The sequence below is a fragment of the Paroedura picta genome, chromosome 4 (assembly GCF_049243985.1).
Source record: "Paroedura picta isolate Pp20150507F chromosome 4, Ppicta_v3.0, whole genome shotgun sequence".
NCBI lineage: Eukaryota > Metazoa > Chordata > Lepidosauria > Squamata > Gekkonidae > Paroedura > Paroedura picta.
Window position 1 is genome coordinate 87,298,926 of NC_135372.1, and position 25,814 is coordinate 87,324,739.

At 40.1% G+C, this 25,814-nt stretch overlaps 1 protein-coding gene across 11 annotated transcripts in view; it reads right to left on the minus strand.

The window, feature by feature from the left end:
- The window catches only part of MAST2 (microtubule associated serine/threonine kinase 2), a 219,837-nt gene that overhangs the window by 21,218 nt on the left and 172,805 nt on the right, over nucleotides 1-25,814 (minus strand). For all 11 annotated transcript variants that reach the window (XM_077333906.1, XM_077333905.1, XM_077333902.1 and 8 more), the window contains 10 exons: nucleotides 24,306-24,438; nucleotides 20,917-20,978; nucleotides 19,786-19,871; nucleotides 17,679-17,887; nucleotides 15,178-15,316; nucleotides 11,785-11,917; nucleotides 11,266-11,431; nucleotides 7,088-7,189; nucleotides 3,848-3,970; nucleotides 2,506-2,615 (listed from right to left, as the gene is read on the minus strand). In XM_077333906.1, the coding sequence (XP_077190021.1) occupies nucleotides 2,506-2,615; nucleotides 3,848-3,970; nucleotides 7,088-7,189; nucleotides 11,266-11,431; nucleotides 11,785-11,917; nucleotides 15,178-15,316; nucleotides 17,679-17,887; nucleotides 19,786-19,871; nucleotides 20,917-20,978; nucleotides 24,306-24,438 (1,263 nt within the window). The remainder of the gene's footprint in view (nucleotides 1-2,505; nucleotides 2,616-3,847; nucleotides 3,971-7,087; nucleotides 7,190-11,265; nucleotides 11,432-11,784; nucleotides 11,918-15,177; nucleotides 15,317-17,678; nucleotides 17,888-19,785; nucleotides 19,872-20,916; nucleotides 20,979-24,305; nucleotides 24,439-25,814) is intronic.

Below are 25,814 nucleotides of genomic sequence, written 5' to 3' on the forward strand. Positions count from 1 at the left end.
CTAGCTTCTTTCAATCATGAAATACTGCTCTCAAAAAGGAATGTTTAAAAGGAACAATTAAATCAGGCAGTACTCTTTGATTTGCTATTGCAGGCAATAATAGTCCAAAAACTGGTCCAAGTGGTGATGGAAAGTACATGTGTCCAAGGTCAATTCATCTGTTCACTGGGTAACAGTTTGCAGCATTTAAAACACGCCATGCTGCTGCTGCTGTAACAGTCTTTTTTATTCATATAATAGCTACAGATTATGGAAAATAATGACTTTCTAATTTAATGCTAGGAATGGGTCAGTTTTTGTTACATTTTCAACCACAAAAAATATTTATTTCTAAAACTGCTACAGCTCAAATTCAACCAAGAGAGATTTTTCTATAGAGAAATCTTACTCCCTCCTGACTAATTTGCTTAGTCAATCATGCTTCAACAACTGTTTTACAATTACATTTCAAATCATTCAACAGTTAAAAGGGATAAAAAAGAATCCATGTTTATGAAACTGAACTAGACTGAAAATCTAATTTGCATAAGACTGATGAAAACAACATTATTAAAAATTCACAACATCAACAGGATAGCTATTAATAAATTATCTGGTTGAATTGTCAGACAAGATTTCCAAAATAATGAGCCTTTCATGCCACTCACATTTAACATATGCTGTACTATTTTCCAGAACTCAAAAGTAAAGACATGTCTACATTAGCTCAATTTAGTACACCTCTGAAAATAGAGTAAGTACTTGATTAAATATGTAGAGTGTCCCATCACTGTTTTTTGGGGATGAGCCCCCAACTTCCAAATATTTAATACTCCTACAATGTTCCTTGCTTTTATTTCAACAAACATCTTGTAATGTCCTGCCACTATACAATGCTTCATTATGAAGCCTCTTCTCCTATGAAAATGATTTGCATTGATTCACCCACTTGGCTGAGACACTAATATCTTTTTGAGGGGGGGGGGGAGATTATCAAAAGAACATTTTATATAAGAGAAAGACACAGAGTAATTTACAGAGTTAAACAGATATAAAAGGCACTCAAATACCGTATATACTCGTATATAAGCCAACCTGGATATAAGCCAAGGCACCTAATTATACCACAAAATCTGGGCAAACTTATAGACTCGCATATAACCCGAGGGTGGAAAATGCAGCAGTTACTGGTAAATTTACAAAAGAGGGCCAGCAAACCAGAGCAGAACAACAGTACCCAAAGTTGGCAACCTACTACAACAAGTACAGCAGCTACCAAACTGGGAGAATGGACTACTCTAACTACAGCTACAGTGTCCCCCCAGAACATTGAAATAAAGAACTGTAAAACTCAACACTGAAAGAAAGAACTGTAAAAATCAACTTTTAAAAGAAACACAACCCCAAGAAGAAAAGGCAAACAATGCTGCCCCTCAGAAAAAAGAAGTAAACATTAGGAGAAACAGTAAATCCCAAAGCAATTAACAAAACATTCAACAACCAGTGCATTAGAATTCTAGATGTCTGGAAGCAATGACAAAGAACTGAAGGACAGCCTAAGTATTAACATAACACATTAAGTGGTTTAAATTATATAACAGGATCCTACTAACAATAAGCTATATACAGCAGTACAGACCACAGTCCTTAATCATTTATCCATGTTTATGAACCATTTTGTATAGTGCAACCCTATTACCTGTGTAGAAAATTTTTCTTGAATACTTCAGATATGCATAGTTCACAGAAAGCCAGGAGGCTGCAAATTTCCCTGATTTCCTTAGGCAGGCCATTCCAAAAAGCAGGAACCACAAATAGGAAAGCACAAGTAAGGGCAGTCATTTTGCCCATTTGCAGGTTAGCACCTGCAGAAGCCCCTGCTGACATGAATGAAACTCTCATGTTAGAGCATAGGTTGAGAGGCAGACCCACAAAGGCCATGAAGGACTTTGTGTATGATAGTCAATACCTTAAACTAAACCTGATAAAGTATATTCCCTCAGTATGTCTCAGCAAATTAACAAGTAATTTAAAATTTTATTTCAATCTATCAGTGCTTTGCATTGGCAGTTTGCAGGAGTCTAATGACACATGATTGTGCAAACTATGTTAAATATTCAGCATATGTGTAATCTCTTTAAAAATATGTTTTGCTCTCACTAGAGGAGATGAGACTTCTTTGGCATGATATAATTTTAAACAGGAGTGCAAACTAATATATGATTTTAATGGTTATGATTATAAATTATTATATTGTTATTTTATTGTTAATTGTGCATGTTGTTACCCACCCTGAGCCTTCAGGGAAGGGTGAGTTATACATAATTTTTATTACTATTATTATAATACAAGCGAGTAACTTTTGATTCTTTTGATCTTTAATCTTACCTGTTATGACACAGAACCATGTTAAGTACAACAGTGATTTATAAACGAACAACTTTTGTAGTTTCCTTAATGAGAGTCAAGGATCACACAGTCCTTCATGCTGTTTTAACATTGTTCAACTCAGCAAGACCTACTTACCTTGCTAAACCTTGGTGAACATGAGGAAAACTGCCTAATTTCTACATGATCATCATCATTTGTGTCTTCTTCTTCCTCAGAATCTATATGATGGTATCGCTCAGAGCGTGCTACAAACAGGAACACAAATGTGAGCCCAAGTAACCACAACACACTTAGCCAAAATACACATCAGGCTCTGTGAATTCCCAGTTTTCATTTTAAAAAACTCTAAGATTCTAGCCCATTTTGTTGAAGAGGTACATTTTCTGATAAGGCCATGGCTTACAAAAGAAAAGAAAAGAAAAGAAAGAAAAGAAAAGACTGTCCAACAGCATGGAACTCAAAGCAAATAATTCATGTAGAAACATCCTTAGTTAGCAATTAATTAGAACTTGTACTATAAGAACTCAATATTTATCATACAAGAAAATGTGTAATTTATTGCAAGGGAGGTTTGCAATTTTGCCTACCATCCCTTGCAATGAATGATTGCTCTCAACTCAGCTCTGGTTAAATACATTTCACCTAATGAATGGTAAAACGAAGTAACAAACTCATTCACAGACTAGAAGAAATGTGCAAAGGTTTAATACAGCCCAGCAACAATCCAAATTTTTTGTTTGGATCCAGTAATGAAGAAGCAGGAAACCTTTTTTTCTTCTTTTTGTAGCAAGGGACTTTACAAGTAATTTCAAAGTCACAGAGAACTGAAAAATTAATTTTGAATAAAGCTCAAAATCTACTGATGGGTGTTTTATTAAGTAATTTCTGAGCTAGATTTGAATCCAGTAGCATCTTAGAGACCAACAAAACTTTTGAGGTATAAGCTTTTAAGAGTCAAAGACATTTTGTCAGATATAAGTAGGAATTGAGATCCCTGAGCCATTATATCCCAAACAGAAGATGAGAGGGGTGGTGCAAAGAATGGAGTAAGGATGCAGAGGTACAAAGCACATTGTGATCAGTTTGATTAGAGCAGAGGAAAAATGCTTACCAGCAAAATTTTCTAGCCCCAAGTATTTCTTCTGTACTCTAATAAAGCTGATTACAATGTACATTGTAACTCTGCATCCTATATCCTTTCTAGGTATCTTGTGTCCCCCTGACCTTCTGACTGGGATATAGGAACTCAGGGATCTCCATTTTGACTTCTACCCGATGAAGAGAGTTTTGACTCCCCAAAGCTTATAACCCCCAAATATTGTTGGTTTCTAACATGCTACTGCATGAAGAATCCAGCTTTTCTACTGAAGACCAACCCTCTGAAATGACTGTCATAGAAGTGAGCTACTGAGATTCACATCTTTAAGTGTAACTTAGTAAATATTATCTACAATTAATCATGAAAGTTGTTTCTTACTGTCAAAGTAGCTTGTGTCGTCTTCTGATTCTAACTGTGGAATAAATTCTGCTTTTTGCCTAAGTAATCCATTCCAGTCTAAGTTCTTAAAGAACCTGTGTTGTTTCACCTCAAAAGCACTACCTGAAAAAATAATAAATTGAAGAATTTTAAATCTGCCATAGCAAATATAGCCCAATAACTGTGTTTATGTGGATTTGACTAGGGGTGTACATCTGGCTAATTTGAGCCCAAAAAACCCTGCAAAATACTTCATTTATATTTTTGAGCATTATTTCAGCCAGATATAGATTCTGATATTTTTTTATTATCTGAAACAGAAGATCCTGAAAAATCCACTCAAAATTCAGGATTTTTCAGGACCACTTGATAGCTAAAGCTGAAGGGTACTTAAAGACATTGTAGTCCCTTTAAACACTTTCCAAGTAACCTTGTGGCTTGGAGAAGGGATTACAAGGCCTTTAAAAACCCATGGAATTCACTTACATCATGGCTTTTCCCCTCCTTCATTTGAAAGCATTGAAGGATGGGGCACCTTCTTTAGGGGCCCATAGAATTGGACCCCCTGATCCAATTGTTTTCAAACGTGGGTTGTTTTTTGAGGAGAGGCACCAGCAGCCATTCTACAAATATGGTGCCTCTACCACACAAAAAAGCCCCCCCCCCCCCAGAGCTTTAGATATCCCTGGATTGATTCTCCATCATACCCTATGGGAACAATTGACTATAATGCTCCCCAGAGGATATAATGGAGTTGAAAACATTCAGCATTGCCAACTATTTAAAGCTAATGAGATTCCAGAATATCAGGAAATAATGATTCTTAATTCAATATACCCAAACCTGAAAAATACTGTTGTTGATGCTTTGCAAATCCCTAGATTTGAACTAAATTCTCTAAGCTTCTGCACAAAGAACAAATGAGGATGAAGGAAATAACATTCATATTACTCTGAACTTTAAAAATAAAACTGGTTTGCTCACCTGTAACTTGTTAATCGAGTATCCTCTGTGCAGGTATACATGGGGACTGTGCATGAGCGGGGAGCTTCAGGGAGGTTTTGTAGCTATAAATATAAAAAGTTTCTAGAAGGTGCTGCACACCTAAGTCAAACCCTTGACTCTTCCCTAGGATCATGTGCTATCATGTGACAGTGCCATTGAAACTAAAGAGCATGTAACATGTAACAGGGCTGGAGGAAGGGTATGTGTTCCTGCACAGAAGATACTCAATAAGCAAAAGTTATACATGGAGAAAAACTCAACAATAGAAAACTCAACAATGGCCACAGGATTGAAAAAGGTCAGTTTACATTCCAATCCCAAAGAAGGGCAATGCCAAAGAATGTTCAAACTACCGCACCATTGCACTCATTTCTCATGCTTGCAAAGTTATGCTCAAAATCCTACAAGCTAGGCTCCAGCAATATGTGGATCGAGAACTTCCAGAAGTACAGGCAGGATTTCGAAGAGGCAGAGGAACTAGAGATCAAATTGCCAACATACGCTGGATCATGGAGTTCTGGAACTAGGGAGTTCCAGAAGAACATCTACTTTTGCTTCATTGACTATGCTAAAGCCTTTGATTGTGTGGAGCACAACAAATTGTGGCAAGTTCTTAAAGAGATGGGAATACCAGAGCATCTTATTTGTCTCTTGAGAAATGTATATGCAGGTCAAGAAGCAACAGTGAGAACTGAACATGGAATCACTGATTGGTTTAAAATTGAGAAAGGAGTTCAGCAAGGCTGTATACTGTCGCCTTGCCTATTTAACTTGTATGCGGAGCACATCATGAGAAAGGCGGGATTAGAGGAGTCACAAATTGGGATCAAGATTGCAGGGAGAAATATCAACAACCTCAGATATGCAGATGATACCACTCTAATGGCAGAAAGTGAAGAGGAATTAAAGAGCTTTTGAGCTCTGGTGCTGGAGAAGGCGAATAAACTGGTCAGTCCTAGAGGAGATCAGCCCTGACTGCTCCTTAGAAGGCCAGATCCTGAAGATGAAACTCAAATACTTTGGCCACTTCATGAGAAGGAAGGTCTCCCTGGAGAAGAGCCTAATGCTGGGAGTGATCGAGGGCAAAAGAAGAAGGGGACGACAGAGAATGAGGTGGCTGGATGGAGTCCCTGAAGCAGTAGGTGCAAACTTAAATGGACTCCGGGGAATGGTAGAGGACAGGAAGGCCTGGAAGATCATTGTCCATGGGGTCGCGATGGGTCAGACACGACTTTGCACCTAACAACAACAATACATGAAGAACACTGTTTTCATCATCGATCTTCTGTGCACATGGGGATTCTAGGAAACCAGAAGGTAAGAAGGTACTTCCTTTATTGGAAATAGAAAGTGTAGCACTGCTTTCCTCACATGAGCTTCCTGTCTGGCCTGAATGTCCAAGGCATAACAACACAAAAATGTGTCAGCCAATGACCATATTGCTGCTCTATAGATTTCCAAGATTGGAACTCCATCCAAAAAAAAAGCTCTGAAAGATGCTATTGTCCCTCGATCTGGTGGCAGAAGAGGAACTGAAGGTGAAGGCACTACCGTGTGGGAGCACATTCTCCTAAGGTGGAGTCAAGGGTTTGACTTAAAAACACATCATCCTCTAGAGGCTTTTTAGCTATAAAACCTCTTAGGAGCAGGCCTGCTCATATGCAGTCTCCATGTGTGAACTGCACAGAAGATCGATAATGAACCATAAATCTAATAAAATAAAATTACTGAAAAATAGAAGGGTAAAACATTCTTGTCACACATTTTTGGACAAACATCAAATTTGAGGCCTTTTCAAGTATAAGTAATTAAAACCAAAAATATTTTTCACATGTTCAACAAAGTCTACACATGGTCTACAAAGTTCAACTGAAGGGCTGGAACCTGGACTAGACTGTCAAAGGGAAGCTGCTTTATTTGACAAAGAATATACATGTCAAAGATTTTTTAAATTCAGTAAATACAAACACATTCAATACTTTGATAAATGTAGCAAACTAAGGAATGATATACCCTCCATCCTCTTATTTCCCACATGTAATGACCTCATTCTACTACAAAGCCTTTTCTACTACAGAGCCATTTATGCTGCTTATCGCACCAAAGACAGAATTAACACATTTAATGAGAAGGTTAACACACATTGCTCCCCATGATGAGCTGCTTTTTCTCTTAACAACTTTATATTATGCTTCAATATTTCTAGCAAGTATTTTTCAAGAAATCTATTTGTACCTGTTCCCAGTCTTTCCAGAGGGTTTTGATGCAGAAGTTTACCAATCAGATCTTGTGCATCTGGTGGTAAAGCTTCATCTCCTTCTGGCCAAGCAATTGCATCTATAGAAATGATACAAGTGTAGTTAGGAAAATATATGTTGCACGGTATTAAGATTTTCATTACCTGTACATTAATATGCTCACTACCTATAAATCTCCCAAAGTATTATCATAATATTGTTGGTTGATCATGAACTGGAAGGACTATAGGCAGAAACCGGAAATATTATCAGGGAAGAACATGCAAAGATTTTTCTTGTAACCAAAAGAAATGATGGATGACTGATGAAATGACAAAATAACTAAAAACAGACGAGAAGCAAAAGTAAAAGGTGACAGAAATCAAATCAGAATTCTAAATGCAGTATTTCATGCTGGCATGTAGAGACAAACAGAATTATTCTAATAACAATCAGTGCCAAGATTAGATCAACAAAAAAAGAAGAGATCTGGCCCACAAGATTCAGGAAATCAGGGAGAAATTTAAACAATGGTTAGGCATGCTGAAAGAGCAACATGGAAATATATTCACTGGACAGGACAAAATAGCAGAAGAAGGGATCTATTCACAAGAGATGAAAAGATGACAAACTGCTTAAAAGAATCTTTTGAAAAAGAACCTGCAGTTTTAGAAATCAAAGTGAAATACTCAAAAGCAATTGGGAGAAACAAATTACTGATGTGGAACATCTACTGGCGTGCTCCCTCAAGTGGAAATGTAGGCGGATATGACATCCGTCACACTGCCTTAGGGAGCACGTCACTAGATGGACCGCAGCGGCAGCAGTGGCACCAGAGCAGTGAGGTGCTCTCATTGCTCTGGAGTCACTATTGCTGCCAGTCTTCCAAGGCCATTCCCACCCTCCGCAGAGCAGGAGCAGCCTCGGAAGACTGGCAGGGGCAGTGGCAGCAGGTGCGCCTCAGCACTGGGGCTTGCTGGGCTGGCACTGCCTCCACTGACCTTCTAAGGCTGCTCCCTCCCTCCGGAGAGCAAGGGAAGCCTCATCAGACTGGCGGAGGTGAGGCCAGCCCAGCAAGTCACAGCCCTGGGGCTCGCTGGGCTGGCCACGCCTCCGTTAGGCTTCTGAAGTTGCTCCTGCCCTCCAGAGATCAGGAGTGGCCATGGAAGACAGGTGGAGGTGGCGGCAGCAGGCGTGCCTCACTGCTGGGGCTTACTGAACTGGCACTCCCTCCGCTGGATTTCCAAGGCCACTCCCGCCCTCTGGAAAGTGGGGGAATCCTCAGATGACGGGAGGGGTGGGGCCAGCCCAGCAAGCCACGCCAGCAGGTAAGGACAGGGAGTTGGGGGAGGAGGGTGAAGGGTGGAGGGAGGGGGCAAGGGCCAAGGATTCTCGCCTCTTATGTGGATGTTCCACATGTGTCCGAACTTCCATTGTTCTGCAGAGCCTGCAAGAGGGAGCTCTTCCACCAGGCATTCGCTTGAGGTCAACCGACTCAGAACACCTGCTAGTCCCCCTAGACGCCTGCCCATGACTCTCCCAAAGTTACTGTTAATTGTTATTATATTATAATTGTGGTTTGGTAATCTTTTGATGTTTTATTGAAAGTTGTTTTGATGTTTTAGTCTGCATAATGTTTCATGTAAGTTATAATGTTCTGTGTAAACTGCCCAGAGCTGCAAAGAAATGGGCGGTATAGAAATCTAAATAAATAAATAAATAAATAAAAATAAGGAGCAAGAATCGTTGTCGGTTGATTTTTTTCAGAGTACAAGGAATATCAATAGCACTTCTCCAAGCTACTGAAAGAGTCCATTAAAATCTTAACAAGATTATGCCAGCAAATGTGGAAAACAAAATAATCATCCACAGATTGGAAACGGTCAATTTATATTCAAATTTCAAAAAGGGAGACACCAAAGAATGTCACAACTATCAGACCATTGCATTAATTTTTCACAAAAGTAAGGTGATACTCAAAATCTTACAAGATTGTCACTGTATAAAGGTATCCCCTGTGCAAGCGCCGGTTCATGTCTGACCCTTGGGGTTACGCCCTCTAGCGTTTTCATGGCACACTCAATACAGGGTGGTTTGCCAGTGCCTTAACCCCCCAGCAAGCTGGATACTCATTTTACCAACCTCGGAAGGATGGAAGGCTGAGTCAACCTTGAGCCAGCTGCTGGAACTGAACTCCCAGCCTCAAGGGCAGAGCTGCAGACTGCATGTCTGCTGCCTTACCATTCTGCACTACAAGAGGCTCATTATCACTGTATATGGAGTAAGAAATGGCAGATGTTCAAGGCTGGATTCAGAAAAGGAAAACAATAGAGATCATATTGCAAATTTACATTGGTTACTGTAACATACTAGTCCTCTGTTATTTTATCCTTCCCTACACATTCTGACTTGTTTCTCCTGGGGGAAAAGATGATCTATGCGTGTCAGCCTGCCTCCCTAAACTCAGCTTGCCTTGGGGGACTTGTTCTAGAGTTATTGGGATAACTTCCCTTTTCTCCTAGCTCCCTATTTGAAACTCCACCATATTGACCTGATTACCAAAAGAGTAAAAGATCAATAGATAATTGTCACTGGAAGAACTTCACTGTATTCTGACCTCTAGCTGACATAATCCCTCTCAATTTCTTTTTCACAGAAGCTGATGTAATTCTAAAGAAACATTTAACCCTTTTTAGATATGATAGATACTGCCCCAAACATATAGGAAACAGTTTACCATTCAGCCAATTCTTATGACTTAGAAGAAATTGCTAAAATATTTATGGCTTCAAAAGGGAAGCTTCCATTCTAAAGCACAATTTAACTAGTAGAGCTTACCCAGTCCCTTTGGATACAGACTTTGCACACCTGGCACTCTACCACATGCTCTCCCTACAGGGTTTGGAAGTACTTTCACACAGTGGAGTGGAACTGTGTCCCCATGGTGTTAGCCGGCGGAAAGCACAGTTGCTTTCTGGTATTGGGCTGGGGAGTGCTAGGTGAGAGCAAAGGTGAGTGCTAGGTGAGAGAGGGGAGTGCTAGGTGAGAGGGGGAAGTGCTAGGGGAGAGTGCTAGGGGAGAGGGGAGTGCTAGGGGAGAGAGATAAAATTCTGAACTTGGATTAGATGGCCTGAATGGCCCCTTCCAACTCTATGATTCTATGATTCTATACCGAGGGAAGCAGGAGCAGTAGAGAGTTGGGAATCTTGGGATGTAGAACAGGAGGATTCATCGCTACCACCCCCTCCAAGTCACTGCTGCCATCACTGTCCACTCTTCTAAACAGAGTTTTGTGCTGAAGTTTTGGCAGCAACACTGAAAACTCTCAAGCAACAGTGCCTTCATGTAGGCACAGAAAAACATATTTCTTTAATTTTGAGCCACAACTCGTTGAGTGCTGAACAAAATTTGATTCCAATGGCACCTTTAAAACCAACAAAGTTGCATTTTATGTTGGGTACTGGAAAGTCTTATCTGATCATTTTTTTACAAGGAGTTTCTATTCCTCAAGCAATCTCAAGGACATAATAAGCTCTAGCTGATTTGTAAGTAACTTATTTTAGGACCTGGATTTAACTTTTAATACAGTATATTTTATATAAACTATAGTTGTGTAAACTCAGTGCTTTTATATGCTTATGATCTTTTTTGTTAGGAGAGGCATACATTATTCTCGCAGATATGTCTAGATTGTGGGTTACTCTTACAGCACATCCAGTACAAGCACTGTTAGCCTTGCAACTGTTGAGAGCAGAAGCTGACAGTTAATATTTATTTCATATGTTTCTGTGTCACATTTTCATAATGCTCAAAGTGGCTTCCAATATAAGCCCAAATCAAACAAACTAAAATTAATCAGAATGCAGGTATACATTAAATAACATTACATCTCTTGAGAAATGATGAAATGTCATGTAAAAGGCCACCAAAACAGCACTGTCTCGTAATGCCATTTAAACTTTTCAAGGAACGAGACAGTTCTTACAAGTTCAGGACAATGTCAAAACTTTTTCTTAAGAATTCCAAGCTTCACATGCATCTAAATTTAATTCATCCAGCAGTACCTCTGTATTGTGTATTCTAATGCAATCTTGAGTACTGATTAACTGAATGGTCTTGAAGCCTTTGCCAAAGACCAACTGATGAAACTTGCTGCTGGTAAGGGAAGGTACATACCACTGATAACTTGACCAAATAACTCTTCTGGTGTGTCGCCAAAGAAAGGAACGCAGCCAATTAGAAACTCATATAAAATAACTCCCATCGCCCACCAGTCCACTGGCTTTCCATAACCCTGCCGCAAAATCACTTCTGGGGCAATGTATTCTGGAGTACCACACACCTGAAAAGAAAAAAAAAGTGTCATGCAGAAGCTGTTTATTTAAAAACATTGTATTTTTCATAGTTCATGGCAATCTTTAGTAATACATAATCATCTTATGATAACATCCCGGGTAATGAGATTTCTACTATGAAAATCTCTATAGATTTATGCAATCTGAAAAGAAACCAGAGTATAATATGAATATCTCATAGAACAGTTAACTCAGTAGTTATATGAACTGCTCCCATTTTCCAGAGAACGCTTCAGAGAAATAAAAATAAAATTCTGAACTTTTATAATTGAAGTTATTATCCCATCCACAAAGAGAATGTCTCTATAAAGACATATAGTCAAACATAATTTGAATTTACCTGCTTATCCAAGAATTCTCTGGTATCTTTCTCAATATGTCCTTCATACAAGTTGGTTGTTAAGCTCATTAAGCCAATTTTAGAAAGACCAAAGTCAGTTAGCTTGATGTGACCCATTGATGTTATGAGAAGACTGGGAAAAAAGAGATACACCAATAATTCTTATTTATGAAAAGTATTGTAACAAAGCAAGCAATACTGTTATATTACTTATTTTATTTATTTATTCATTTATATTTCTATACTGCCCATTTCTTTGCAGCTCTGGCGATTTACACTGAACATTATATAACTTACCTGGAATATTATACAGACTATAACATCAAAGCAACTTTCAATAAAGCATCAAAAGATTACAAAACCACATTTATAATATAAATAACAATTAACCATAACATTGGGAGAGTCATGGGTGGGCGTCTGGGGGAACCAGCAGGTGTTCTGAGTTGGTCGGCAAGCGAATGCCTGGTGGAAGAGCTCCCTCTTGCAGGCCCTGCGGAACTGTGGAAGTTTGGGCAGGTCTCTGATCTCTTCAGGGAGCTCATTCCACCAGGTGGGGGCCAGAACCTCATCAAAGCACTTGTTGACATTATTACTTATAGCTCCCACTTCCATACAATGTCTCATGGAAAAGAAGGTAAAAAAACCCTGATTATTTAGTGTATTCTGTTTACTACTTAACTGCCATTCACATGTAAGGGACTGAGACAACCAGGATTAGATTACTTAAAACATAAATATACACACACGCACCTAAATCTACTGTCAGTACTGTCCTACAAATGCCCTCTAAAAGAGAGACAGCACATCTTCATAAATGTAGGCAGTAAAGCCGCACTCTGTACCCACGCTGCTCGAGTCCTCTGGAATGGCATAGCAGTGTTTGTACAGACTGGAGCTTAATGAACAGCAGCACAATGAATTGTGCCAGAACCTCTCAATAATTAATACATCTCATAGGACTAGGGTTCTATCATCTCCTCTCTTTGATCATCTCAAAACACAGGCAGCTACACCCTGTACACCAGTGGTCCCCAACCTTTTTATCACCAGGGACCAGTCAACATTTGACAATTTTACTGAGGCCTGGGGGGGGGTAGTCTTTTGCTGAGGCATGTCGCCCCCACCTGAGCCCCTGCTCCAGTTACTTTCCCGCCGGCGCCCCTGACTTCCCACCACCCATTGGGGGACGCTGCCAGCAGCAGCTACACAGTGCCACACCAAGGGGGAGCCCCAGCCATGACGGCCGCTGGAGAGCACCAAAGGTGAGCCGGCAGCAGAGTGGCAGGGCAGCTCCCAAGGCAGCAGCTGGGAAGGAGGATGAGGAGGAGCTGCAGCCCGGTACTGACTGATCCACGGACTGGTACCGGTCCCCAGACCGGGGGTTGGGGACCACTGCTGTACACAGTAGCACATCCTGCTACTAAATAGTCAAAAACAGTTCCATGTAAAGTACATCTTAATATTCACTTGGGTAAGTTATAAAAGTATCATTTCCCCTCCAAATAAGGATGGAACATCAAATCAAATAAAGTTGGTAAAGTATCACTGAAGTTAGCCAAAACTTGACCCTCCAACTACTATGACCACACCAAAACTACAGAAGTAATCCTTCAGTGGTGAAGACACTTAAATCCTCACTCTCCAGAAAACTTGCTACTCACGTGACTGTATATTTATCAGGATTTGGCTCCAGATTGTGGGACATTGTCCCAAAACAGCTACCAAACACTGTTTTAGAGAAGAGATGGCTATTTCGGTATCACAGAATCATAGAGTTGGAAGGGACCACCAGGGTCAGCTAGTTCAACCCCCTACACAATGCCAGAACTTACAGCTACCTATCCAAGTGATCCCTCCACCAAAGATCTCTAGACCCCAGCCTGGCCTGGAAGAAATTCACCTGCCATCCCACAGTGGCATTTAGCGATTCCCTGGGTATGTAAGGAAGGGCCACAAGAGACAAACACTGGCACATCCTTTCTTGCCTACCCACTCGTAAGTTCATAAAATCAGCATTTCTGTAAGATGCCTATCTAGATGGAGAACTCACCACTTCCCGAGGAAGCCTGTTCCACTGAGGAACCACTCTGTCAGGAACTTCTTCCTGATGTTTAGATGAAAATTTGTTTGAATTAATTTCAACCCAATGGCTCTGGTCCATCCCTCTGGAGCAACAGAAAACAACTCTGCTCCATCTTCTATATGACAGCCCTTTAATTATTTGAAGATGGCTATCATATCACCTCTTAGTCACCTTCTCTCCAGGCTAAACAGACCAAGCTCCTTCAACCTTTCCTCATATGATTTAGTCTCCAAACCCCTCACCATCTTGTAGACCTCCTCTGGACATGCTCTAGTTTCACTACATCTTTCTTCAGTTATGATGCCCAAAACTGAACACAGTACTCCAAGTGAGGTCTAACCAGAGTGGAATAAAGTGGTAACATCACATAGCATGATCTTCTTTTAATACAACCCAAAATTCCATTTGCCTTTTTAGCTACTGAGTCACACTGCTGACTCATGTTCAGTGTATGGTCTATGAAGGCTCCCAAGATCCTTTTCACACATACTACTGCCAGGACAAGCCTCACCCATTCTATAGTGATGCATATAATTTTTCCTACCTAAATGCAGAACTTTACACTTTTCACTATTAAAATTAATTTTAGCCCAGTTGTCCAACCTGTCAAGATCATCCTGTATTCTGATTCTGTCTAGTGTGTTTGCTTCCCCTCCCAGTTTAGTATCATCTGCAAATTTAATAAGTACCCCCCTAAGAGCCAGTTTGGTGTAGTGGTTAGGAGTGCAGACTTCTAATCTGGCATGCCGGGTTCGATTCTGCACTCCCCTACATGCAACCAGTTGGGTGACCTTGGACTCGCCATGGCACTGATATAACTGTTCTGATCAAGTAGTGATACCAGGGTTCTCTCAGCCTCACCTACCTCACAGGGTGTCTGTTGTGGGGAGAGGAAAGGGAAGGTAAGCTGCTTTGAGCCTGCTTCGGTTAAAGAAAAGCAGCATATAAGAACCAACTCTTCTTCTTTTTCATACTTTATTTAAAAAGTATTAATAGATCTCCTGTAAAATTACATATGTATTATGTCTGTGTTTTAGTGACTGTTAATGTTTGATCACCTCTTGCTATACAAGGATATTTGAAACACAACTCCCATCAAATTCAGAGCATGATTGATAAATTAATATATTTCAGATTAACTTTTACTGAAACAACAGCATGGTGCTACATAGCAGCAGGACAATAAGAGAGAACACAGAAATAAGTGTTCTTGCAGAAGAAAAAAATGTAGGTATGTCATTCTTGTAACTATTTTTAGCATGGACAGCTGCAACTACAGGTCCAAACATGAGAAGCTAAAAGCATACTTGTCAGGCTTTAGGTCACGGTGGACGATGCCATAATTGTGGAGATATTCCAAGGCTAGCACGGTTTCTGCAAAATACATCCTTGCCATATCAACAGGTAAAGCTCCAATATTCTTTAAGAGAGTTGCACAATCTCCTCCTAGACACCAATGAAAAGTGAGCACAGAGAAGCAGTTATCAGGCAGTAGCAACAGCTAATAAATACAATTAATTATATTACTGCTTTTTAGTAACATCTTCCCTGTACATTGGATATTCTTTAGCCCAATACGCTGCCCTTGCACTACTAAGGAACAATTCACAGAAGATACAATACACAGAAGACAAAAGGGAAGGAGAGGACTGATAAAACATTGCTGTGAGTTGGTAGCTTTGCTGGTGTTGACATTTAGCTCTGTAAAATGTCAAAGGGCTAAGTTGAGCATTCCTAGCTGCAATACTATTACAAAATATTCTCAGCTTCTAAAGCAATACTTTAACACAGTGGTCCCCAACCCCCGGGCCGGGGACCGGGCCGTGGATCAGTCAGTACCGGGCCACGGCTCCTCCTCGTCCTCCTCCCCGGCTGCTGCCTTGGGGGCTGCCTTGCCGCTGGCTCACCTTTGGTGCTCTCCAGCAGCCGCAATAGCTGGGGCTCCCCCTCCGCATGGCACTGCAGAGCTGCTGCTGGCAGCACCCCCCAGTGGGTGGCGGGAAGTCAGGGCCACCAGCGGGAAAGCAAGTGGAGCAGGGGCTCAGACAGTGGCAACATCCCTCGGCAAAAGACTACCCCCCTGGGCCTCAGTAAAATTGTCAAGCATTGACCAGTCCCCAGTGATAAAAAGGTTGGTGACCACTGCTTTAACACGCATGCGCATACAAATGCACACACAATGTTCCAGGCAAATGGAATCACCATAAATTGCTTGCCATGATGACCCACTAATAAGAACCTGTGAAACTACACAACTGCAGTATTCCCAGTTCCAATAGCTGGCCTTGCTGGGGAAAGGGAGAAATGCCTCCCAGTGCTTCAAAAATGTTTAGGATTTAATGGTTCTCCAGAGGGAGAAAATTCTAGAATTATGTGATTAAACCTGCTGTAGGTATCCTATATTCATCTGACATAGAGAAAGTAATCACACACAAAAAGGCTTTTGATCATCATGTCAATTGGTGGGAGGGAGAGAATAAGATGATCTTCAAATAAACTGGACACAAGTAGCTGTGCAATGAGAGCTTTGTAAGTCAAAATCCTGAAGACAGTTCTGCACTACATAAATTCTCATGTTGGCTGCAGTATAATAAAAATATGAATCATAATTGTCATTAAGATTTTTATATAAAAGGTTGTAATCTAATCTTCTAATCTGTCGAGCCAGGTTTGATTTCCCACTCCCCCACATGCAGCCAGCTGGGTGACTTTGGGCTTGCCACAACACTGATAAAGCTGTTCTGACCGAGAAATAATACCAGGGCTCTCTCAGCCTCACCTACCTCACAGGGTGTCTGTTATGGGGAGAGAAAAGGGAAGGAGATTGTAAACCGCTTTCAGACTACTTCGGGTACAGAAAAGCGGTATATAAGAACCATCTTCTCCTCCTCCTTATTCTTCTTCTAACAGCTTTCACACAAAACCCAGAAGAAATCACAAATAAGGAGGTGGGGAAGCTGATCCTTGTTATGGGATTAATCTCACCATCCATCAAGTCATAAGGTCTACCAATAATGATTACAGTTCAATCTTGTCTGGATACTGCCAATTCTATAATTTCTGTCATTGGAATCCATTGTTTATTCCCCTTTTGAAATATAACTGCTTCAGACAGAAAATGTGTGGATCATTTGTGATACCAGAATTTGACTTCTGAATAATCGCCCAAATCTTAGTTTGCTTGTTGGTTTTATTGCCTTTGCTCAGTAGCTCAGGAGAGCACTAACAGAGAGCAAGCCAAAATTAAGTCTTCATTCTCTCTTCACACAAAAACAATGAAAACTGAGGTTAAATAAATAGTTTCATCAAGCCATGATAATTTGGATACTAGCTAACCATAACTAGTGTCCATGATTCAGATAATCATACTAACCATAATCAGTTTAATGGCTGTGCATAATTTCTGAACTGAGACAAATCAGTGAAGGAGAACTTTATTTATTCTTCTGTAGACATTTTCCACTTGTTTATTCAGATCTCTCTAATACAGTACTCAGAATTTCAAGAAAAAGCAAGGATTATTATTATGAACATGGCCACCTCAAGCAAACCACCTACCACAGTAAAACCCTTGGGGCACAACAAAAGCCTATAATTACATCTTAGAGAACAATATGTACAGAGCAAATTCTAGAAACAGAAAATATGAGGAAGAGCTCTTGAAGGCACAGAGTATAGTGTATGCACTTTATCTCTTCATAAGAGATAAAGGTAATATGCACTTTATCTCTTTTCATAAGAAAATAACATTTTATCCATATATATGATCAATATGACTAGGTGACTTCTGTGGTAATGAAATAAATACCTTCCACATATTCCATAACCATGCACAAGTGGCGCTTTGTCTCAAAGGAGCAGAACATGCTGACTACAAAAGGGTTTTCTGCAAATGTTAAGATGTCTCTCTCCACAAAAGCTTGCTGAATCTGATTCCTCAGAATGAGGTTCTGCTTGTTGATCTTCTTCATTGCAAAGCGCTGGCGGGTAGTCCTGTGGCGCACCAAGAATACGGCGCTAAAACAAAACCAGACAATTACACAACATTAGATATGACACAAGCATACTCCAAGAGCTTGGAATCTTTCTTTGGCCAATTCATAAATTATCAAGAATATCTGAATGGGAGAATGAGAGTCTCACAGTTTACTGGAAGGAGGAAAAGAATCAGATCTATACATTCAACAGGTTGTTTTGAACTATCACTAAGGATGAATTTGATGAGTCCAAGATCACACATCACAGTAACAACAGGTTTATAGTAACATCTTTAAACCGCCCGTGGCGCCACGGGCGCCACAGACTAAATAATTCGTTAAGGGCTCTTGAAGTGGGATTTGTCCGTGATGAGGAAGGGTCCGGGTTGGACCCTTCCTCAGGACAGACAATCGGAGGGACCAATCGGCAGGCGCAAAGCGCAGAGCGCGGCTGCCGGGGGCTCCCTCGGGTAGGCGGCTGACGTGGCGAGAGGCGCTTTGCGCCTCTCACCGCGTCAGGCCAGGAGCAACTGTGAGCCGCGCTGTGCGCGGCTTGCAGTTGCTGGGGCTGGGAATCGGAGGGACCAATCGGCAGGCGCCTGCCGATTGGTCCCTCCGATTCCCAGCCCCAGCAACTGCAAGCCGCGCACAGCGCGGCTCACAGTTGCTCCTGGCCTGACGCGGCGAGAGGCGCGAAGCGCTTCTCGCCTTGTCAGCCCGCCGGGTGCTCCCTCGGCTAGCCGGCTGACTCTCGCCGCATCGGGCCGCGTCTCGCAGTGTCAGGCCGCTGCAAAACACCCCGGCAGTCGCACGGAGCGCGGCCGCCGGCCCCTCCCTGCCTCCCCCGCCGCTGCTAGCAACACGGAGCCGACTACGAGAGCCGTCGCCGCGGGACAACACAGACTGTATGTATCTAGAGCCCGCTGTATCCCTTTTACAGCGGGCTATATTTCTAGTAAAAACAATATCTTGGATATTTTGTTCAATTAGAACTTTCTTCAGACTCTGCCAAGTTTCTACAAAACTCAATACAAGTTACAATGTTCAACTAGTAGCAACAAACCCAGACTTCTTTACTAAAATAAATTTAATAAATTAATTTCCTACAATTCCTTGTACACTAATATTAACATTTCCCATTCCTCTTCATTTACTGAATAATGGCTATTTCCATTTCTCTGAAAGTGCCTGTTACATTGTTGTCCATTGAACAATGGATAATATACACCAGCATAGCATAAAAAGGGTAGAGAGAGTCAATGGCAAACCATCTCTTGCCTTGAAAACCCTACAGCAGGGGTAGTCAACCTGTGGTCCTCCAGATGTTCATGGACTACAATTCCTATGAGCCCCTACCACCGTTTGCTGGCACGGGCTCATGGGAATTGTAGTCCATGAACATCTGGAGGACCACAGGTTGACTACCACTGCCCTGCAGGATTGTAGTCAGTTATTACTTGATGGCATTTCCCACATACCACTGATCAATTAACTTTCAAGTTCTTGGAAATATTTGCCTACAGTATAAACATAAACTAAAACTTTAAAACGCTTATTTATTAAGGCATTGTATCTGGTTTCTTTCCAATTTAGCTATCACAATTACTTTCACACTTAAATATTTATTACTTTAATTTTCTCCCCAGGAAACAGATAGCAACAGAATGGATGAATATATAGTGAGACACACAACATCATCTGATAAAAGGGGTATTATGTGCGTTACTGAGCTTGTCCTAAAAAGGCAAGCTTTGGCTAATTCATGTTATAAAGGATCTTAAACCGATTAAAAAGAAATCCCAAGATCAATGCATTACATTAGTGAACAGATGCTAAAATTCAATCAAGCAAAATATTTCTGAAAATATTATTTCTTCAGACCTTCATTAGGTTACCAATGAATTATTTTAATGGCTGGATAAAATTATTTATTCTTACCCATAAGCTCCATTGCTGATTAACTTAATGGTTTCAAATTCCTCTTCAGACGGAGTTTTCTTTACCTGCGTGGTGGCTCCTCGGCACTGAAAACACCAGAAATACTTTTCCCTTTTAATGTAATTACTTTGCACTTTAAAATTTGTTCACAATACATTTCTTGACATTATGCATTAGAACAATATTTGGACAGAATATTGTTTTCATGGCAGACTCAATACGGGGTGGTTTGCCAGTGCCTTCCCCAGTCATTACCGTTTACCCCCCCAGCAAGCTGTGTACTCATTTTACCGACCTCGGAAGGATGGAAGGCTGAGTCAACCTTGAACCGGCTGCTGGGATTGAATTCCCAGACTCATAGTCAGAGCTTCAGACAGTATGTTAGCTGCCTTACCACTCTGTGCCACAAGAGGCTCTATATTATACAGGTTTACAATACCATTATTGGAAAAAAAGCCCAAGATTCAGATTCCTACCCCCCCCCCCCCAGTGGAACAGGCTTCCTCGGGAGGCTGTGGAATCTCCACTGTGGGATGGTAGGTGAATTTCCGCCAGGCCAAGCTGGATTCTGGACATTTTCTGTGGGGGAATCACTTTGCCATGAAATTGAGAGTCAATGTGGGTGGGCAGGTAGTTGTGAGTCCCTGCATTGTGCAAGAGTTTGGACTAGATGACCCTGGAAGTCCCTTCCAACTCTATGATTCTCCAAAAGCAGTGTATAGATTCATACACAGAGAGACATATTTCTCAGAATGTCATTCAATTTTATTCATTTATTTGAATTTAGAAGCCACCTTTCATGAATCTGTTATCTTGGGGTGGCGTATAACACTGTGAAAAATACATTGTATTAAAACCAATAAAACATATAAATAAATAAAATTGCTAAATTACTAAAAGCTAGAGTGAGTTACAATAATCTAGTCAAGAGGTGACGATCGCATGGATCACCATGGCTAGATGCTCTAGGGCCAGGTAACTTAGCCTGGTGAAAATGGAGGAATGTTATTTTGTGATTTAGTGATTTTAACTATTTAATATATACTTAATACAATCTATTGAGCAATGTAAAATGACTATTAAAATAGATTATTTTACTGTAATACTAATGGTATACTTTAGTACTTTTACCTCAGCAGAATCATCTGTCTCTGGAGTGTCTGGACTATCATAGCTATTCAACTGGGCCATTTCTAGGGAGAAAAAAGTAACACATTTTATAATTACATGTACAATGTGTGATATTTAATAATTCACTCAATACACTCAGCAACTCAAAGGTCTTCCATAAGCTCCACAGCTTTCCATGCACAAAATAAGAAGGCTGATAACCAAGGATAAAAGAGGAGAGAAAATGGTAGCTCATGAGATTTTTCATACCAGGATTCCTTCATTAAAATTGACCTCAACCAGGGCCAGGGCTTTTTCTGCTCTGGCCCGAGCCTGATGGAAAGATCTTCCTGAGCAGATGAGGGCCCTCCGAGACCTTTAACAGTTTCAGAGAGCCTGCAAGACTGAGCTGTTCTGTTAGGCCTTTGGTTGAAGCTAAGAAATAAGATCAACAGTTGCTGGTCTCCTTACTGACCTGAAAATTCAATGTGGCAACAAAAAAACAAAAATTGCATCTAAGATTCAAGGAAGAGATGACAAAAATAATTCTGATAGGCCTTGCAGATTGGTTGTGAGGTTAACACTGACAAGATTAAAAACTTTGGGATCTACACAGACAAAGAGATAAAAGATCTATTTCAGAATAACTACAAGATGATGTAGTCTAAGGTTCAAGAGGATCTCCAAAGATGGTTGAAACTAAACTTCTCCTGGTTGGTAAGAACTGCAGCATTTAAAATGAATGTACTACCCAGGTTGAATTTCCTGTTCCAATTTTTACCAATAGTGGTAAAAAGTATTAGCAAAAATTGAAAGACAAAAACATGCTGGATTGGCAAAGACAATTGAACACTGCATCTGAAACTACAAGGGGCCTAGGATTGCCTTTAAGGTTCTTCAAGATGACAAAAGATTCAGCACTCCAAATCTAAAATTGCATTATCTTACTTCAGGGCTGTCATGGATTTCAAACTGGATAAAGAATCCCTGAAAAAGAGTCCTTTTACTTGAAAAAATGGGATCTAGTCAAACTTTTCATAAACTGTTGTGGCCTAGTGATAAAAAAATCAAGGTTTATGACCATTTTCTGAGAATTAGTCTACTGAAGATATGGAAAAATTATGAAGCCAGAATTAATCCTGAAGTGTCACCTTTGAAACCCTCAGTAGAAACTCAACAGAGCTCAACAAAAAAGGACAGATCTTTTAAGATATCAAGATTTGCTTTCCTAAAATGGACAAATAAAGGACTAGAACCAGTTAAAAAGGGAGGGCAAGAATACAGATTGGCTTAATAATATATAAATAATTTCAAGACTGAAAGTAGATCTTAAAAACTTTTGGGACTATCATGAATGCTCTTAGGAATTTAACTGAAAGTGAATAAGAATTTGTCCAAACTAATCTATTGGAGCGAATTTACAGATTTTTGCTGAAGTTAGAGACAGAAGACAAGCAAGTTAAGACTTGAATGGTAAAATGGATGCAAAATCTAGGTCAAAGTGTACCTTTAGATGTGTGGGCGCAGTTATGGTCTAAGAACGTAAAATTAACAAAATGTCAATTCTTGAGGGAAAACTGGTATAAAATGTTTTTCAGGTGGCACCTGACTCCTAAAGATACAAGCAGAATGCCAAGTCAATATGAAGGGAATTGTTGGCAATGCTATGATGCTATTGGTTTTTTCCCCCATATGTAGTGCTCTTGTGAACGTATTTGTCAGGATTGTTAGAAAACCCTGTCATAAATTAGCCTGAGTTTCTCCATGACAGTTAGATTGACCTTTGCCGCTTGGTGCCTGGGAGCTCCAGGCCCCTATATCATGCATGCTTGTTAAATGTGAAACTATGTTGATGTAGCCATTATCTCTGAATGTTCCTTTCCTTGAGGCCTCTCGGCTGGGCCAGCTTCTGGTAACCATAACACCTTATCTAAGCCTGAAGACAGCCAAGGACATGTGAAAGTAACACTGTTTTTAATTGTATCTGTCTCCTCTTTCTTCCTCCCCTCCCTTGGGAACTTTCAAGTTTTGGGCGGGAGAATTGTATTGATAAGGAGAAGCAAATCTGTCCTCAGGCAGATTTGACTTCTCTAGTCTAGGTGTATGAAGTATTTCTCAATAAAACTTTCTATTTCAAAGAAGTTGGTTGTGAGTCCTTTCAACGACTGACAGTATTCCTCATTACATGGAATACATGATGTAATGGGGGAAAATCTAAGAATTAACTTTCCTTTAGACTCTAAGTTTGTTATTAAGCATTTTCCCACCTAACCTTCCCAGACATGCTAGAGAATTCTTTTTTCATGCCGCTGCAGCCAGACTTCTCATTGCATCAAGATAGAAGCGTTAAGAAATTCTTGATGTCAACTTATGGCTGGAAAAGAATTGTTGTAATGTTTGTTGTACTTATGGTTTACTTCTGGTTGGAAAAGAGTTTGTTGTAATGGTAAAACGGACTAATTTAGTAAATAGAAAAGCACTAGTAGAATTTCATGACTGCTGTTATTTCTTTTTAGAATTTGTGGATAACCAAATTAATAAGCAGATACTTATACTTACTTTCCTTTTGATTGTTTCATAATGACAAATGCTATCAGTATTAAGGAATAATATTTATGCTGGGGAAATATATTTTGTTCAGATGTATGACATAAATTGATTGTTCTTGTAATAAATATGTTCTGCTATGTATTACATCTGTCTTATACTATTTTAAACCTTTCCTTTCTGTATTATTTCTACCTTTCACCTCAGGAAAAAAATATTTAAAATTTTACAAAAATCGCATCAACATAGAACACACTCAGGATACAGATTTTAACTGTAAGGCCCATTATGCACGGGGGGAATAACGCACATTCGGGGTGGAATGGTGGCGACTAAAATCACCGATAACGCACGGTGCCGGCTGCAACCGGCCGCAGATTCGGTGCATTCCGCCGAAAAAGCCGCGTTAGCGAAACGCGGAAGAAAGCGCAGCTTCCGGGTGACCGAGGCACAATCAGAAGCAGCGCTGCGTGCATAATCGGTTTAAATGTGGCTTTTAAAATTTGAAAATCTGAATGCTTGTGATTTTTCCCAGATCATTTGGTTGAATTATGATCACTATGATTATATACACATTTTTTCAGGTTTAATACAAGACGGTATTAAAAAGCCTGGCAAAAGAATTATGTCATTATTGTCTCTAAGAGGTCAAGCAAACAGGAAATCAGAAAACTGTATACACATACTGTGGCCACTGTGTCAACTGCAGCTCTTTCAGTATGTACTGACAAGGTATGTATATTCCTAAAGAGGAGCATTTCCCACTCTCATATTAGAAGTTTCACTTGCTAAGTTCACAATGACAACACTAAAAATGACTTGTTTCCTAATGTACCCTAAGAATACGAAGTGAAAGTCCTCACCCTCCAGGGGATCCCGGGTGAGGCCCAGTTGGCATATAATATAACGAGGGATGTCACATTTAATTCCCTCTCCTTCTTTAGCATGGCCTTCAGCTGCTTCTAGCAAGTGGTAGAACTCTTCAGGATCAAACTCCTAAAGTAAAATAACACAAAAGCAGGATAATTTTATCTCCCAAAGCCTTAATTGGTTATTTATTAAAAGAATAAAGAAAGGAAAAGCATACTTCATCTTAAACATTTGAGTCTGTATTTCAAAACTAGTCCCAAAACAGTTAACTCATTAACATCAGGCTTTCTTGACCAAGTTACATGAAACCCTGGGGTTTCTTGATGGCCTTGGAATGATTTTACGAATGGGTGGGAGTTAATTTTTAAAATTTTGTTAAGCACATATCACCACATATGGTCATGTCAACCTACCCACATTTCCCAAAAGGGCCAATGATGGGCCTGAAGGGGGGTGGGAATAGGTAGGAGAATACACAGTTATGCTCCCCAACCATATTCTGCATGATTGCACCACTTCTGCGGATTCTCAAAGCCTGAAGAATGTTTCAGGAGTTTCTCAATGATTAAAAAAACATGAAAAGGGCTGCATTACATACGACCCTGTGCTAGGACACCATAATGGAGTTAATGGAAATCAACTCTATTTTATCACAACTTCCTACTGTAGATGCTCTAAAAAATAAAAAGTAAGCAAAAGGACAACATACATGCTGTTACTTTTGCACAGTAATAAATAAGAAGGGCAAAGATGCGGTAGTTTTATCTAGCCATAATGATTACATTACATTTCCAACTTTGTCTTTTAATAAAGTGAAACAACTTCAAGAAGTAAAACAAGTTTCTTTGCTACTGCTCTCAGACAAATCCCATTTATTCTCATTTTATAGTGGGAAGAGTAATTTGTAGATATGCAAGAGAAACTTGTCCAGTCCTACTTAACACATACATATCAAAGTTGTAATTTCAGCTGAGGCCTAGCTTTTCCAGTTTAACCACTTTGCATTGATTATTAACATCAAACATTCTGAAATAATTATCAGCAAGAGAGGACAGGGAAAATAATATGAAACCAGTAAAAGGAGGAAACTAGGACAATGTATAGTATATATTTTATGCTAAACGCTTGTAAAAAATAAACACATATCTCTCTCATTCTCAGCTCTGAAAAACAACAGTAAATCATAATAATGAGATAGAAGTTGATGATTAAAGGGTGTGAATATTAGTAAAGCTGTTTTTTTAAGAGACTATCTAAATTTTAATTTTTTTAGACATCAGCATGTATTAGTTTCCCACTTGGAAGTCACACAGATTTGTATGGCAAAACCTTTGTTGCAGAGAAACTGAATTGGCTAAGTAACATATACACTGAAAATATGTTATGTCCCCTTGGTCACTGCAGCATGGATTCTAACTTCCCAAGTAGAGTTGCCAGCTAACAATGCTGCCATGGGAAGGAGCTCCTGGACACACTGAAGTCACCCACACACACACTGTGGG